We start from the raw sequence: 17,052 nt of genomic DNA, 5'->3' as shown, positions 1-17,052 counted from the left end.
TATATTGATGTATACTGGCATAAAGATGAATCAAAGTTAAAAGCAGAGAAATTGGCTGTAAAAATTCTTAAAGACCATCGATACTGTAAAATACATGGGAACAGATCTCCGGTAGTGAAAAGTTGAGATATTCAAAAAGTGGAGTCATTTTCATCCGCAATAGTGAGACAGTTGGAATGAGCAGATCGGCCTAGACCGCCTCGGCACCCAGCACAGAGCTGAGGCTCAGCTGGCCGGTCTAGTCATGGTCCAGACGTGAGGTCGGCAGCCACTGCAGATGCTGCCAAGTCCCATCGGCCCGTTTCACAGGGACCATACCTTCCTAGAATGGAAGGTTACCAAAAATAAGTGCATCCCAGCCTCCATTTCCTTTCCTTTGGAGATCCAATCCCTTGAAGATGATCCAGATCACTCTTCTTACATTACGGATTGAGAAGTGGAAGCGGGGAGGCGCGTACTTTGCACGCAGTCACACGTGGCTTCTTGCTGAGGCGTACCTCAACCCGTGTCCCTGGCTTCCCCCAGTTAGTCTTCCTCGCCCTGATCCACGCCGTCTTTGCATATCCACTCAATTAGCAAATGTAATTGCAGGGACTCTAATTAGTTTGGCTCCTGACGGCTTTTGTGGTTAGTGTCAGATTGGCAAGGAGGTTGGCTTTTTTTCCCTCGGCTTTTGAGTTGTGGCCAAATTGCGTCAAGTATTTCAGAGGCTTGAAGTCATCATATTGATGGCAAGATTATTTGAATGTCCGTCTGTCTGTCTGATACCCATCCTTTTGTGTGCAAATTAAAGGTCGCGATCATAAACCAAATGTATGTAGTCCTGAGAGGTAGAGCAGTTGTGGCCAGAATAGAGGTGACATTCCAGCCATCACTACCGTCGTGCGTTTTTTCCGGGCCCGTGAGCTTTGACACTACCTCACTATGTAATTGAAGGGCTAGCTGTGCTCTGGCAACCCAAGCATCCCTAGAAGCAGATGCTGGGGATGCAGGGGGCTGAGTGGTCGCCCCATGCACTTGGCAGTTGGATGAATTGGCACTGCCAGTTCATGGGCAGTGGAGCTTGGAGGTGGGAAGCACCCGTAGGCCTGCGGGCTAATTGTTGGTGCCCTTTAGGGACCTCTCAGGGAGTTATCTAGAGGAAATTGAATTTCTCTCAATGGAAGAGAACTCTCGGTTCCTCGGAGGAAGCCTGGAATTGAGTCTTAGACCTCAGGACCTTCTGATGTCCCTGAAAGCTGGAGACATGCAGCTGCGTAGAAGGAAAGGCTGCTGGAAGACACCACTGTTTTGCATAGTATTGCCTTCTCTAAGTGAGGACGAGCAAGTGGGGCTCTGGAAGGAACCTCTGTTCTTGAGATAGTCGAGGATGGAGAATTGACTCCTACAGCTTTTTCTTTTCTCCTCGTTTTACTGAGCTCTGGTTTCCTGGAGTGAACTTGAATTGTTTGCCAGAAAATAGTTGCCTCTTTTGAATCTCATGACTTATTTGGGTAGAGCAAAAGTTTTCATTTAACTTAAATATTTCTTTATAAAATGTTCAGAATCATTTGTGGCAAATCCCTGTTATGTATCAAAATATATATGTCGACTGTGCCTCATTATAGATTCTGAAATGTTGCAGTTATTATATTGAAGCACTGAGGGAAAATATCTTTGTTTTAGAGTGTGAGGTGTTTTATAAAAATATTTCCTACCTTGTTAATATGCAAATTACTAACATACTTGATTTTTCTTGTGAATGTGTGGTACTGGAGATGGAACCCAGGGGCAGTCTACCTTGAACTGCACCCAGCCTAATTTTATTTATTTTGTTTTGTTTTGAAACAGTCTTGCGAGGTTGCTGAGAGTCTACTTGCTGAGGCTTTTCTCAAACCCGCTATGCTCCTGTCTCAGCCTCCCAAGTACTGGGCTTCCAGGTGTGTGCCCCGACCCTGGCTGATTGTGGGACGTTTTAAAGAAGGATTTACCTAATTTCTTTATACAGAGATGGTGTAGAAGCTGATAGTCTCTTGAGGAAACTTGAGATGTAGTTACTTGTAGCTCATGATATCAGCTGACACACTGTTTGCCTTTTCATTCTCTCACTTTCATCTCATGCACTAAGAAAATAAAAGGAAACGCCATGGGAACTCCCGCCCCAGGACAGGCAGAGGCACCCCAAGACGAAGGCAGAGGCACCCCAAGGCGAACGCTGTGTGAACTCCCGCCCCAGGAAAGGCAGAGACACCCCAATTTCCAGACGCATCTTTGTCATGCCCCATTTTCTGATAGAAAGTATGCCGGTTTCTACATACATGATGTTCTGGGATTGTGTCAGTACTTACACACTCAGATCATTCTCCTGGAGAGAGGTCCTCATTATCTTCCTCAGGTTCCTTTGCCTTGTTTTAAATGGAGAGAGAAAAGACATTAGAGAAACTACTGTTGGGGTGATGGACTTCTTCTCTTAAAGGAGAATTTGAGTCAAGACTGAGCCACCGGTTTCCCTGACCCTGACTGCTAAGAGGCTGGCCAGGGATGTCAAAGTGTGCGCAGGAGAGCCGAGGGCAGGGGAGAGTGTGAGTGAGCGCACCCTGCGTGCACACACAGCAGAGGAGATGCCAGAGCACTCCGCAGTCAGGCGGGAGGCCTGCCCCTGCGTCTCCTGGGCTCCAGTGACTCTCACTGCTGGACTCCTGTGCTAGTGCTCATGGGCTTGTCCTGACCTTTATTGGAACAGTGTTTTTTTTTTTTTGGTTTTTTTTTTTTTGTCTGAAAATGGAAACTGGAGGATGGTGGTGGGGGCTTGAAATTTGCTCAGGGATTTTGCTGCCCACCAGATCACGACTGAATCTTGTAGTTGCGCTGCCAGCTCTGTTGGAGTAGAATGTTTTTCTTAGATAAAAGCACATACCACAGAGTATACTGCTTAAGAGTCCAAGGTAGGGGAAGCCACGAGAAGCATGTCCGCTCCCCGGGCTGCTGGCTTTTGCCCCATTGACTCTCTTCACACTTTTAAAAACAAACAGGAGATTCGAGTCCACAGAAATGGCATCTATGTGTGTGGAAGAAATGGACTCTATTTTAGTCAGTAGCTTTTTTCTTTCTTTGTCATTGGGAAATAAGAGTTGGATTTTGTGCACTGTCACTGTTACAAGCGTGCGTGAAAAGTGAATCCTACTTTCACTCTAGAAACGCCTCAGACCTTAAATAATGTGCTTTCCCCCCCCCCCTTTTTTTTTTCTTTTTTAAGGTAGTCTCTTCCCCAGCAGATGTAGCAGAAAAGGCTGACAGGATCATTACGATGCTGCCCACCAGCATTAATGCGATGGAAGTTTATTCTGGGGCAAACGGAATCCTCAAGTACGTACTTCTCCGCCATGGATATTTCCTTATTATGCCACTTCATGAATTTCACATTTGTTAGAACTATTAGGAAATTACAATTATGTTTGTTAGGCCTTTCTGTACTGTTCTCTTTCATAAAGTGAGTAGTGTGGTTTCTTTCTCATTGTAAAGAGTTTTTTTCACTGAAGTAAAGAATGTGACTTTTGGGAATTCATATATGTGTGTGTGTGTGTGTGTGTGTGTGTGTGTGTGTGTGTGTGTGTGTGTGTGTATACACACATATAGGCTTCTGTTTCTTCTTTTAACTCTTGCATTCAATTTACCCTCTCATTGGTAACACGTTTGAGAGGCTTTTAAAGCTTGCATTTTAAAGTGTACAACTACTAAAAGCATAAAGTTCTTAGGGCCTATAGAAACTCAGAAAAAGGGCTCTATGAAAGATAAAACCAAACATTGGAAAGAGCACGGTTACTTAACATTTTATTATATAATAAAAAGTTACTGTATGTCCTCTGGGTTAGGACATCTGTAGTAAGAACTTGGGAAGTTGGAATTAAAGGTTAGCAGCAGCTCTTTAAATAAAATATAATTTCCGTCCCAGTTTTCTCTCCAGTTTGCTCTCCCCTGGCTCCACGAGCCTTTTGGTTAATTGCTGCCTGTTGCCAAACCCTTGTGGTTAGGTTAGGACGATGGTGGGTGAATTCCTAACTTAGTTTTCTGGGCTCACTCGTTCTTATTCCTAGCTTATTTTATTGTTGAATTTCAGCAAAGAGCCTGTAGAAACTAATAGGCCCTATAGACACATAAAGGACTAGAAGAAAAGGTTTCATTTCAGGAAACTGCAACACATGAAATGTGAGGTTTTTGGAAATTAAATTGCTTTGGAAAACTAATAAAGTGGGGAGCAAAAGACACTTGGACATTAGGCAGAAAACTGATAAGATAAATGTTTAGATTTCAGGGATGGCTGGAAGACACTTACTTGGATGGAGCGGGTGGGCCGCCCTGTGTGTGGTCCGGCGCCCAGCCCAATCCCTGCCCGGCCTGCTGGGGCTGGCCCTGCTTTACTTCTCATGGACAGGTTACCCGGGGCGTGTGCGAGACACAGCCCTCACTTACTAGTATTCTTTGCTTGGGAGGATGGTGGCCAGCTAGCAGATCGGTCTTTTTTAAAAATTTTTTTCTTGGTGCATTTTAGTCATACATCTTAGTGGGGTACAAGAAGGTGGAGGCGTACTTGAATACGTCACCCCGTTAGCCCTTACCCAGTTCCCATCCCCTCCCTCCCCCTCCCTCCTGCTCATGCTTGGCATAGTGATTGGCTTAATATGTTTGTTAATGTCCACCATGAACATTGGAGAATTCCCTCTTCCCCCTCCCATCCCCTCAGGTCGCCGCATTTGCTCATCTGTGCGTCTTCGTCCTCTCGAGCTCCTCCTGTGGCCCATTTTCTACCCAGCTTCTGCAGATCAGTGTTGTCGGGGGAGGGTGCCGTGGAGATGCTGGCTTTACGTTCAACTGTAGTTGACTTCTCACGGATGGCTCATATCTTCTTCTGGTTATTTCCCCACACCCAGTGCATGTGCATTTTTTGAGATGACTTCCAATTTATTTAAGACTTACAGTCTTAAAAAAATTATGCGCATAGAAGATGATAAACTTAATTCTTATTTTTAGGTTCCATAAAGTGAAACCTCCACACTGAGGTGATCTTTAATAGAGTTTTCTCTGTTTCTCTGGAACATACGAAGCATTGCATTTGAACTAGAAAAATTCATGTGGGTAATTTTTAAAAAATGATTTTGTATGCTCTTTTTTCCTGTAGAAAGAGTTACTTTTTAGTAGTTTTTTAAATCACTGACTTTTTTCCACTTTTCTTTTAATCTTTGTATTTATTCAGTTCTAATTTTCCAGTGGTGACTCTTTGTCCTCTGGGTTAGTATATATGTAGTAAGAACTTTGGGGATTTTGAATTAAAGGTTAGCTATGATCCTAAACTAATTATTAGCCAGTAAAAATAGATAAGAAGGGATATATTTAGGTATATATTCTGCACTTATAGTATAAATAAAAATCTCTTAATCTAAAAATGACATTTAAATATTGAGGTAAAGTATGATATATGAAAAGACGGCTTTCCTCTATTTAACATATGCAAACCTCAAAGGACAAAATTCTTTGTGAATTTCCACATTCATTCTTGTTTTCCTTTCTACTTGTTTAATATTTCATTTTGTCTTTAAAAATATTTTAGTTAGCCGGGCATGGTGGCACACGCTTATAATCCCCACGCTTGGGAGGCGGAGACAGGAGGATCGCACAGGTTTAAGGTTATAATCCCCACGCTGGCTTAAGAGACCCTGTTTCCAAATAAAAATATAAAATAGGTCTGGGAGTGTAGCCCGGAGAAGGGTTTCCAGGAAAAAAAATATATTTTATTTATATTTATATGATATATAAAGTATATATATATATAAATATAAAAATATTTATATATATATATAAAGTTAGGCTAGGCGTAGTGGTGCACGCTTGTAATCCCAGCAGCTTTTGGGAGGCTGAGACAAGAGAATCTTGGTTCTTGGCCAGCCTCAGCTACTTAGTGAGGCCTCTGCAACTCAGTGAGACCCTATTTCAAAATAAAGAATAAAAAATAGGGCTGGGGTGATAGCTGGGAAGTAGAATGCCCCTGTGTTCTATGACTAGTACAGAAAAAAATTTAAAACAAAATATTTTAGTTATGCCGGGTATAGTGGCACACGCTTGTAATCTCCGCTCTTGGGAGGCTGAGACAGGAGGATCGTGCAGGTTCGAAGCCAGCCTCACTGGCTTAAGAGACCCTGTTTCCAAATAAATTATAAAATAGGTCTGGGACTGCAGCCCAGAGTTAGAAAGGTTCCATCCCCAGTACCACCAAAAAAAAAAAAATTAGTTATAAAATTATATTTAAGCCGGGCGTGGTGGAGCATGCTTGTAATCCCCGCACTTGGGAGGCTGAGACAGGAGGATCACACAGGTTCAAAGCCAGCCTCAGCAGCTTAGTGAGGCTCTCAGCAACTTAGTGAGACCCTGTTTCCAAATAAAATATAAAATAGGTCTGGAGGTATAGCTCAGAGGTAGAAGGTTCCATCCTCAGTACTACTGAAAAAAAATAAAAGATATTTAATCCAGAAGTAAATGGCTAGATTTTAGTTGTGTTTATTTGATCTAGTGGAAATTACATGGATATATGAAATTTGTACTATGGCTTGTTAAAGACAAATTACTTTTTAAAGACCAAGTGACTTTAAACACACTTTAAATCCTATCAAATACCCTTTTAAAGTTCATAAGTGTCTTAAATTATTTATATCCTAGCTTTACCTATATTATATAGTTAGTGTATACTTTACCAGAATGTATACTATGTAGTTTATTAGATTTTTTTGCTTTATTTGGAAGAGCATGGGTTTATATTTTTATTTGTATTTATTTATTTATTTATTTGCAGGTCTGGGGATGGAACCCAGGGGCATTCGACCTCTGAGCTACACCCTCTGTTCTATTTTTTATTCTTTATTTTGAAACCAGGTCTCACTAAGTTGCAGAGGGCCTCACTAAGTAGATGAGGCTGTCCGTGAACCACGATCCTCTGGTCTCAGCCTCCCAAATGCTGGGATTACAAGCATGTGCCACCATGCCCGGCGGTTTATTTTTTTCTCACACACGTACCGCTTTATTATTTTTTATTTTGAATTGTAATTGATGTAGAAATGAATATGAGAATTTTGAGCCAGGTCTGACTAACGTCACTTTTATTTTATTTTTATTTTTTTGGTGGTACTGGGGGTGGAACCCAGAGGCTTTCTACCTCCGGGTTATACTCCCAGACCCATTTTTTATATTTTATTTGGAAACAGGGTCTCACTAAGTTGCCGAGAGCCTCACTCAGTAGCTGAGACTGGCTTCGAACCTGCAGATCCTCCTGTCTCAGCCTCCCAAGCGCGGGGATTACAAGCGTGCGCCACCACGCCCGGCTAACAACACTTTTAATACTAAACCTTGATGAGAGATGATTGCTCTCATCTTTTAACTAATTCTGATTGTATATAGATAGTTGCATAAAGTGCTTTTTTAGAGTGATAAACTATAAATGTTTTTATTTATTTACATAGAAAAGTGAAGAAAGGCTCATTATTAATAGATTCCAGTACTATTGACCCTGCAGTTTCTAAAGAATTGGCTAAAGAAGTTGAGAAAATGGGAGCAGTTTTCATGGACGCCCCTGTTTCTGGTGGTAAGTGGTAGCTGAGATATATGCACACCTATTTCTGTTTGTCAAAAGTAGCAATTATGGTTTTGCGCTACCCAAGATATTTCCGGGGGTTTTTTTTTTAGATCCGTCATAGGATACTTAATCTTTCATTAAAAATAAAAACAAAACCGTTATTACATTTAGTATTCTCAAAATACATTGTTAGGTTTAAATTCTGATAAAAGGATATTAACAGTTTTGAACAGCGGTGAATTTTTGGTTTAAATTTCTGAATAGCAGTAGATCAGTGCTTGTTAATTTAACTTTTAGAAGCTAATTAAAATAGCTTGAATTATCCTAATAAATGATTGAGAAATTGAAGAACTGGTAAAAAGATATATATATAATTTCATAAGGGAAACATTAGGGCTAGATGGTCTTACAGATGAAGATTACCGTGTTGCAGGAAGCAGATCACCTGAATTTTATATGAACTTTTCCAGACAATAGAAAATGAGGAAATACTTCCCGACTTGTTCTACCAGACCTTTGTAACTCTTGATACTTAAACCAGACAGAAACAGGGGGAGAGAGAATTATTGTAGGTCTATTTCAGTCATGAATATAGAAGTAAAAACTCATAAAGAGTATATTAGCAAATCAAATACAGCTATGAATAAGAGTTAAAACACAACCGGTTTTGGTATAGCCCATGTATACAGGGATGACTTCATATTAGAGAATCTGTAAATACAATTTACCGCTCAGATACTTAAAAGTCATACGATCATCCCTGTAAGAGGAGAAGGAGACCAACTAAAGAAATTCTAGAAACTTATTATTGTAAAAGCGTGGGTATTGTGGAAAGGGAGGATTATAGGGATGACTGTCTGTCACTTTTAAGTTTTCCATAATGACTGTATAATCAAAATTACTCTGCCTGCAGGTGTATGCATACATATATGCATGTGTAGCAGGAGCCAATAGAAATTTTACTCCAATTATATCAAACTTGTTTGTAGGCTTTGGAATTCAAAAGTAAAATATGATCATTTAAATCAGTTTCTGCTTGCTTATAAAGAACCACATGATCTTTGTTGTAAAGGTATCTTATATCCTGACTTTTTTTAAATTAGGTGGACGCATAAATAATTGTTAGCTCTTCTTATTGTTATATTGAATTGGTTTTGACACCTGCATCATAAAACGCTAATAAGCTTAGGGTTGGCGTGGCTTTTTATCAGTTTTAATTAATAAACCTATTTAATAAATAAACCTGGATATGCAGTTGAATTTGAAAATTGATATGGTGCACACGATCTTACTGTTGATTTTAAAAAATTTTAAAATTCACACATAAAAGTTACACATTTAAGGCACTTATGTGGACCATCTGGTATTTTGATACATGTGTATGTTGTGAGGATATACAAATCAGAGTAAATGCATCTATCTTCCCAAGCACTTATCATTTCTTTCTGATAAAAATATTCCAATCCAAGCCTGGTGTGGTGGCGCAGGCTTGTCATCCCGGTACTTGGGACATTGAGGCAGGAGGGTCCCAGGCTCGCAGCCAACCTCAGCCACTAGGGAGACCCTGCTTCAAAGTAAAAAATAAAATACGACTGGGGGCGTAGCGCAGAGGTAGAATGCCCCTGGGTTCAATCCCCAGTATCACACACACACAAAGTATTCCAAATCCTTTCTTCTAACATTTTAAAAACATAGAGTACGTTATTGCTCTCTCTAATCACCCCAGTGTGCCAGGAGCACCAGAACTCATTTTTCCCCACTATAGTTTGCTCCCTTTGGTCAGCCTTTTGCCATCTCTACTTCCTTACCTGCCCAGCTTCTCATAACCACTATATATTATTTTCACCTTCTGTGAGATCAACCTTTTTTGGTTCTACGGAAGAGTAAGACTGTGTGGGATTTTTCTCTGCATGACTTATTTCACTCAACATAATGACCTTCAGTTTTATCCTGTGCTGCAAATGACAGTATTTCATCTCTTTCATGGCTAAATAGTATTCCGGTGCGTGTATGTAAGGTGTTTTCAGTAGCCATTGACCAATTGATGTACACTTCGGCTGTTTCCATATTTTGGCTGTTGTGATGAATGCCTTAGACAACATGGGAGTGCAGGTGCCTCTTTGACAGACTGATTTCATTTTTTTTTTAATATATATACCCAGTAGTGGGTTCACTAGATCACATGGTGGTTCTATTTTAACTTTTTTGAGGAATGTTCATACAGGTTTCCGTAATGGCTCATTCACACCAGCAGTGAATGAGGGTTCCCTCCTCTCCTGCCCTGGCCCGCCAGCACTTGTTCTATTTGGCATGCAGATGATTTAAGTCCTTGACTTTGATTTGCATTTCCCTGCCAAGTAGTGATGCTGAACATTTTTTCATATGCTTGTTAGCCATTTGTAAGTCTTCTTTTGAGAAATGCCAATTTGGGTCCCAGTTTTTGAATCAGGGTTTTTCTTTCCTCTGGAGCGATTTGCCCTCCTGCCACAGAACTCATTTGCCAGTCTTTGCTGCCCTTCTGTAGGTTGTTTCAGGGCTCTCCTGACTGTTTCCTTTAGGGCCTGACCCTGCTGTACACTGGTGTTTCAGCGGTACAAGCTGACATGCGTGCTCGGCCAGGCCTCCAGCCCCGGCCTCTCACTTGGACCTGCCACCCGGCCTTGCTAATTAAACTTTTTAAGTGTTATTTCACCTTCTAAAATATACTCGTATTTGTGAGAAAACCTTGAAATTATTCTTTGTTTTTAACTAAGGTATTATATACCCTCATATTGCTGTGAATTAATCTGAACCAACACTATGTTATTGATTAAAAGCTTTGTGGAGGGATTTATTGGTTGATACATGATCATTATGAGATTAATTAGTATATAATAGCAGCTTGTTTATATTGGCTTTCTTATGTTTTATAAATGTTTTATAAATGTGATGAACTGAAAATGACTTCACTTTTTCAGTTAAAATAGACGAAACTTCCTGTATATTAAATAAGCTGATTTAAAAATCATTATATTGCCATGCACTGTGGCGCAGGCCTGTAATCCCAGTACTTGGGAGGATGAGATAGGAGGATCGCAGTTTTGAGGACAGACTCAACAACTTACCGAGAGACCCTGTTTCAAATTAAAAAAAGGGCTGGTTTTTTTTTTTTTTTTTTTTTTTTTTTTTTTTTTTTGGTGGTACTGGGGTTCCTGGAAGCCCTTCTACCTCCAGGCTACACTCCCAGACCTATTTTTACATTTTTATTTGGAAACAGGGTCTCCTAAGCCAGCGCGCGCGGCTGGCTTCAAACCTGCGTGATCCTCCTGTCTCTGCCTCCCAAGCGCGGGGATTACAAGCGTGCGCCACCACGCCCGGCAGGGCTGGGGTTTTTACTTGGAGGTAAAATGTCCCTGGATTCAATCCCAAATGGCCCTCCTAGATGATTATATTTTAACCAGGTAAAATTAAATAAGAGAGATTTGGATAAAACATAGCTAGCATGCCCAGTGTAGACTCAGAATTTTATAGAAGTTCTTAATGACCAGTCTTGACATACAAAATATTTAGTATGAAAAACACAGTTACGTCACTTACAGGGAAGTGGATGGAACTGGAGGACATTCTGCTAAGTGAGATGAGTCAGTCACAAGAAAAGAAGAAATTGGACGCTTTCCCTCATAAGTGAAAGCTAGGGAAAGGTGGGTAACAGGAGGAAGTCTAGACGAAGAAGGAGAGCCTATAGAGGAGCAAATAAAACGGCCTAACCGAGGGGATGGCGAAGAGGGACAGCCTCTAAAGCACATGATGCCAGGCACCAAGCCAGCAGGGGCAGGCGGGAGGGGGAGTGGGTGGGGCTCGGGTAAGGGCTAACTGGGCGATGTGTGCACGTGTGTCCACACAGGTCTTTATCCCATTAAGATGGATGACCACAATGCACCAGAAAGAGCAAAACAAAACAAAATATTTGGTACAAGTTGAACAAAACCTTAAGAATTTTCTTCTGTTTTTCATCTAAAGCCCTGTTTTATTCCTTATCTCAGATGCTTAAAAATACATTTAATGAATTTACACATAGATGCATACAAATATAGTTGTATTATAAAAATAGAAATGGGACCATAGTATGCTCACTGTTCTGTTGTTAGCATTTTGAAGAGATTTTTTTAAAAAAACTGAGATGAATTTAAACGATTTCTGAGAAGGGAATGGTTTCCCCGACCACTTTTCCTCTGCTTCCCGCCGAGTAGTGTCCTGGGTGGGAAGTGCAGAGTCATTTCAGTGTCCGTTACCAGCCCAGAGGTGACAGGTTCAAGGGCCCCACTTTCTTTTTTTCTTTCTTTCTTCTTTTTTAAGTGTGTACGTGGGGGGTACTGGGAATTGAACCTTGGATTGTTCTATCTCTGAACTATACCTCCATCCCTGTACTTTAGTTTGAAATGCTGTGCTAACTTTAAATCTGCTATCCTCCTGTCTTAGCCTCCCAAGGACAACTTCCTTTTGGTATTTATTAGAACAAGTACTCTACTACTGAGCTGCATCCCTGGCCCTGTGTATCATTCTTAATTAAAAATTATACAGTTTTATTTACGTGCTATATGACTCATAGTTTTTTTTTGTTTTGTTTTGTTTTTTTGGTGGTACTGGGGGTGGAACCCAGGGGCTTTCCTCCACTCCCAGACCTATTTTTATATTTTATTTGGAAACAGGGTCTCACTAAGTTGCTGAGAGCCTCACTAAGTAGCTGAGGCTGGCTTCGAACCCGTGCGATCCTCCTGTCTCAGCCTCCCAAGCGCGGGGATGACAAGCGTGCGCCACCACGCCCGGCTGTGACTCATAGTCTGAATAACCATTTTGTGCTTGTATAGTTATCGTTATAGTATAGGTGTTTCTTTGTAGTAATATCATAGTATACATAATGCTTCACAAAACACTTTAGCATGCTTTAATCTATCTGGCATTTCTTTTCAAAGATGCCAAACTGTACAGCCTTTATCAAAGTCCACGTTACATTTATAAGCATAAATTATCTTCCTCCTCTCAGGTTTAAGTCTTTTGAGTGCAAGGAGTCTTTTTTCTTAATTGTTTTTGTTAAATTCTTCTTTCTTTCTTTCTTTCTTTCTTTCTTTCTTTCTTTCTTTTTTTTTTTTTTTTTTTGTGCTACCGAGGACACCCCCAGCCCTTTTCAATTTTTTATTTGGAAACAGGGCCTCATTAAGTTCCTGAGACTGCCTTGAAGCTGCAATCTTCCTGTCTGAGCCTTCCAAGTACTGGGATTACAGATTTGTACCACCATGCCTGGCTCCCGTGTTTTTAAGTCCTAAAAAGTATGTTTTATTTTATATCATTTGGAATGTTTTAGGTAATGGAGCCAAGAGCGTATTCTGTGACTTGCATTTTTATATTCCCTTCCTGAGTTTTACTTGTGGTGTTGGTAGAACTGCTCAGCTGTCTTACTCAGTGCCTTTGTAAGAATTAGAAAAAGGCACCACCTCCACCCTGAAACAAGCCCCAGTGAGCCAACAGCATCTTTCTAAAGAGAAAAGGGGGACTCCTTTTTCTGGATGGATGGAGCCCTGTGTCAGGGCTTCTGTCTGGCAAACTGAATGTGGATTGAATTGAGCCCTGCTCACCTGCTTGGCTGGATGTCCACACACCGTGTGTAAATGTCTTGCCTTTATACGGTTGTTACGTAAAGTTCATTCATTTCAACCTCTTTGTAGTATTCTACATAAATATACCATACCTTATCATTTCTTCTGGGATGTACATTTGGATTACTTCTAGTTTTTTGTATTTTTCATATTCCTACACTCCCAGACCTATTTTATATTTTTATTTGGAAACAGGGTCTCTCAGGCCAGCGCGGCTGGCTTCGGACCTGTGCGCTCCTCCTGTCTCCGCCTCCCCAGCGCGGGGATGACAAGCGTGCCCACCATGCCCGGCATATTGTTCATACCCTTATACATCATGGAATGTCTTTTCTGACGTTGGGTTTTCCAGCATAATTCTTGGTGTTGAGTAAATGTTTAAAAACTTGGGTTGAATTCAGCTGGAAGAACCACCGTGTGAAATAGTGCAGGGACAATATTCCCACTTTACAAAAGATGGACTAACACCCAGAAATCTTAAGCAATCCCTCTCAAGATCATACTGCTAATGAGCGGTGGGGTGATGTTTCATAGTCCGCTACATTAGGAAATACTATTTTCCAAAGAGTTCTAATTTATTCCAAAATGAAATGAGGCTTGTTAAGTGGAAGAAGGCCCTTTAAGATATAAAATTGTTCTTATTACTTGGTTGAATAGCTGCCAGCTGATGTGGCACGCTGCTAGAGTCCTGCCCTCTGAGGTCTCGTGTCCTGGAATCTGCACTCTGCCCACGCCTAGTGCTGACTGTGGGCTTAGCCACTGACTTGCTGTGGCGAGCGGGATAAGCAGGTGATGGGCAAGGGGAGACTTGGCGAGCTCTGTACGTGGAAGCCTGGGTAGCCCACTGGAGCCAAGTGCACTGAACCAGTGCGTGTGTGAGCACAGCCACCTTGACCACCCCGCCAGCCACGCTGCCTAGTGACTGCAGCCACGTTAGTGACCTCGGCTGGAGCGAGCCGGCCAGACTTGTCTGCTACAGAATTGTGAGCCAGTCCGTCACCACCAAGCTGCGGGTGGCGATGTGTAGCAATAGATAGCCGACAGCGCCAGTCGAGTTGGAAAACGAAAGTTCTCATCCAAGATTTGCTAATGATGGAGAAATGAGGCCAGAAAAGAATATTTTGTTGCTGTAAACAGTTTCCTGACTTATGTCTCTAGATTTCTGACTCCCAGGGAGAATGTCTGTTACCTAAGTAGCTACCCTGGCGAGCTCATGTGCGGTGCCCACATGAGTGGGATCTGGAAAGGCAGTTGATGAAAATTCAGTGAAAGTTGCTACAGTGTTCTCCTGGACTGCTGAGGTTAAATAGTGTGTCCTGCGTTCTTAGAATTGAATTTTATTATCAGAAGGGGCCTTAGCAATAATTTAGTTTGTTATTTTTCTAGATGGAAAAACTAGGGTAAGTGCCTTGCCCAGAGTTCTCCAGATTCGTGGCATATCAGGGACGAGGATCTTGGTTTTCTGCTTCAGTCAAAGCACTTCCATATGGCTGACCTCCTTCTGTCAGGCTCATCCCACCTGGTGGCTTCTTCTTCTCGTAGCAATCCTCTTCTGATAACTCATTCCCAAAGTTTCATCTACCCCAGCAACGAGTGCTACTTAATCAAATAAACCTCAGGAGGAAGGGAAAGTGCTAACTTGACACATCCCTGCCATGTTGGAGTTGAACTGGGACGGGATCTGTTCTGAGCTACGAGAACTTGGAAGTTGAGCAGAATTCTGCCTGAAAGCAGAAGGTGGTTTTCTCTAGCAGCGATGAGGCCATGTTCTGCACCGGCCTTACAGCATCCAGGCTTTATGTTAAAGAACCACTGTGTTACGATTATGTGTGTGCCTGTTTCTTCTACTAGACTCTGAAGAGGGAAGGCACATACTTCATTCAGTTTTTATCTCCAGTTTCTGCTCCTCGTGGGCATCTTAACTGAGAGTGGCTGACGGAATGAAGAATTATTGGGGTGAGTTGACAGACAGCAGACCCAAGCCTTGCATGTAGGGCAGTGCTCTACCACTGAGCTGTTGCCCCAGCAATTTTTCTATATTTAAAATTCAAGATCAATATTAAATATTTTGGGCCTTCCTACAGTTATCTCTTACCCCCAAATTGTATAATGAAAACAACTTAAAAGGGAGTCCAGAAGTCCATAAATTAAAAGTTTAGGGCCAAGTGTGGTGGCATGCGCTTGTAATCCCAATACTTGGGAGGCTGAGACAGGAGGGTCTGGGTTCGTGACCAGCCCCAGCTCCTTAGTGAGGCCCTCTGCAACTCAGTGAGCCCTTGTTTCAAAATGAAGAATAGAAAAAACTGGACTGGGAGTATAGCTTGGAGGTTGAATGCCCCTGGGCTCAATCCCCAGCAACACACACACACACACACACACACACACACACACACACACACACCATTTAGAATATAGGAGAACATACTAATAATTTGTAAAGTGTTGAAAACTGGAAAACAAGGCAGTGTGGCAGTATCCCCAGTTCTTACCAACCAGCATGGGATGCTTATGAGCGATTGTTTCCCCACAGTGTTCTGGGCACTATGGAGAGACTCCTGTCTGAGTTGGCTGTTAACCCTACAGTCATAAGCTTTCTCTTCCGTAAATATTTTAGTGAAATTGACACAGATGCTTTAAAATAGACTGAAAGTCATAACCTAGAGCTTTTATATATACTATTATATTGTCTGTCATTTAATTATATTCTTATTGCATAGTTATATATCATTTAAATTTGATATGTGTTCCACATCTGGGACAGGAGGACAAAATGTTTTGACTTTTATCTCACATTCATCTTTATGGGTATTTAAAGAGAGTAATGCAAGATCTAACTTCTACAGTTGATCCTGGAGCGGAAGAAATCTTTGGTCTGGAAATGGAAAATTTATGTTAAAGGTCAACTGGAAACCTCATAGATAATTCCCAGTAATGACCCAGGGGAGACTGTGGAATTTGGACTTAGATTTGATAGTTCATTAGTAAATATTCCTAAGGAAGAAAGGAAATTGGTCAGTTCATACACATTTTTTTTTTACCACATTTACTTTTCTTTTGTTGTTGCTGTCGTTAGTTCACATTAACTTCTGATAATGTAAAGAAGCTCCCTTGGGTGTTAGAGAGAGAGAGGTTGGAACTTGTAGAAAGAGGTTAATTTTAAAAATCAAAGTCTGCATTTCTTTCTCTACTGAACTATATCTTAGGATTAAAATTATTTTATTTCTACAACTGTTAAAGGTTGCTTGCTGTTTTATATTTATACACTCTTAGGTGATCTTCCTGATTGTGCAGACAGCACGTCCACTACGGGGATGTGCCTCTGTCCATTTTAGACAACACTCAGCACTCTCTGTGCGCGAGGTGTGCTCTAGGCACTAGGGTTAGGGCTTTGCCTCTTAGAGCTTATGTTTAGGGGAAACAGAGTAAACACATGAACAAAAATAATTTCAGTAATAAGTGCTATGAAGGGAAAAAGGCAGTGTATAGTTGAGGCAGGGACTAATAGGAAGGCTTGTTTACGGAGTCAATGGATACCCTTTTGGGGGAAGTGATATTTAAGCAGAGAGGTGAGGTGCAGGCCTCATCGATTCACTAAGCTGTATTGTTCCACTTAGGCATTGATGTCAGAATTAAATAATTGAACTTATATGGATGTGTTTGTATAGCAGTCCCCTACCAGGAAACCAGATTTTATATTCTACTTGGCTGGGTTAAGGTTTAATCATTTGAGGTATTCTTGGAATATGGAGTAGTAGGCATAAAACCTATTAAGGTTCCCTGAGAGTGCTAGACTTTCTTGCTGAATCTCAATGAAACTTTCATATA

The 17,052-nt window shown here is 41.3% G+C and overlaps 1 protein-coding gene across 1 annotated transcript in view; it reads left to right on the top strand.

The window, feature by feature from the left end:
• The window catches only part of HIBADH (3-hydroxyisobutyrate dehydrogenase), a gene marked incomplete at both ends in the record, with an annotated part of 110,496 nt that overhangs the window by 16,163 nt on the left and 77,281 nt on the right, over positions 1 to 17,052 (top strand). The window contains 2 exons of the mRNA XM_080701304.1: positions 3,240 to 3,345; positions 7,485 to 7,606. Coding sequence (XP_080557430.1) covers positions 3,240 to 3,345; positions 7,485 to 7,606 — 228 coding nt within the window. The remainder of the gene's footprint in view (positions 1 to 3,239; positions 3,346 to 7,484; positions 7,607 to 17,052) is intronic.

The sequence above is a fragment of the Muscardinus avellanarius genome (genome assembly GCF_963383645.1).
Source record: "Muscardinus avellanarius genome assembly, chromosome: 9".
NCBI classification, from domain to species: domain Eukaryota; kingdom Metazoa; phylum Chordata; class Mammalia; order Rodentia; family Gliridae; genus Muscardinus; species Muscardinus avellanarius.
Note: the sequence above shows the minus strand (reverse complement) of the source record. Positions and strands in the feature narration are given on the sequence as shown.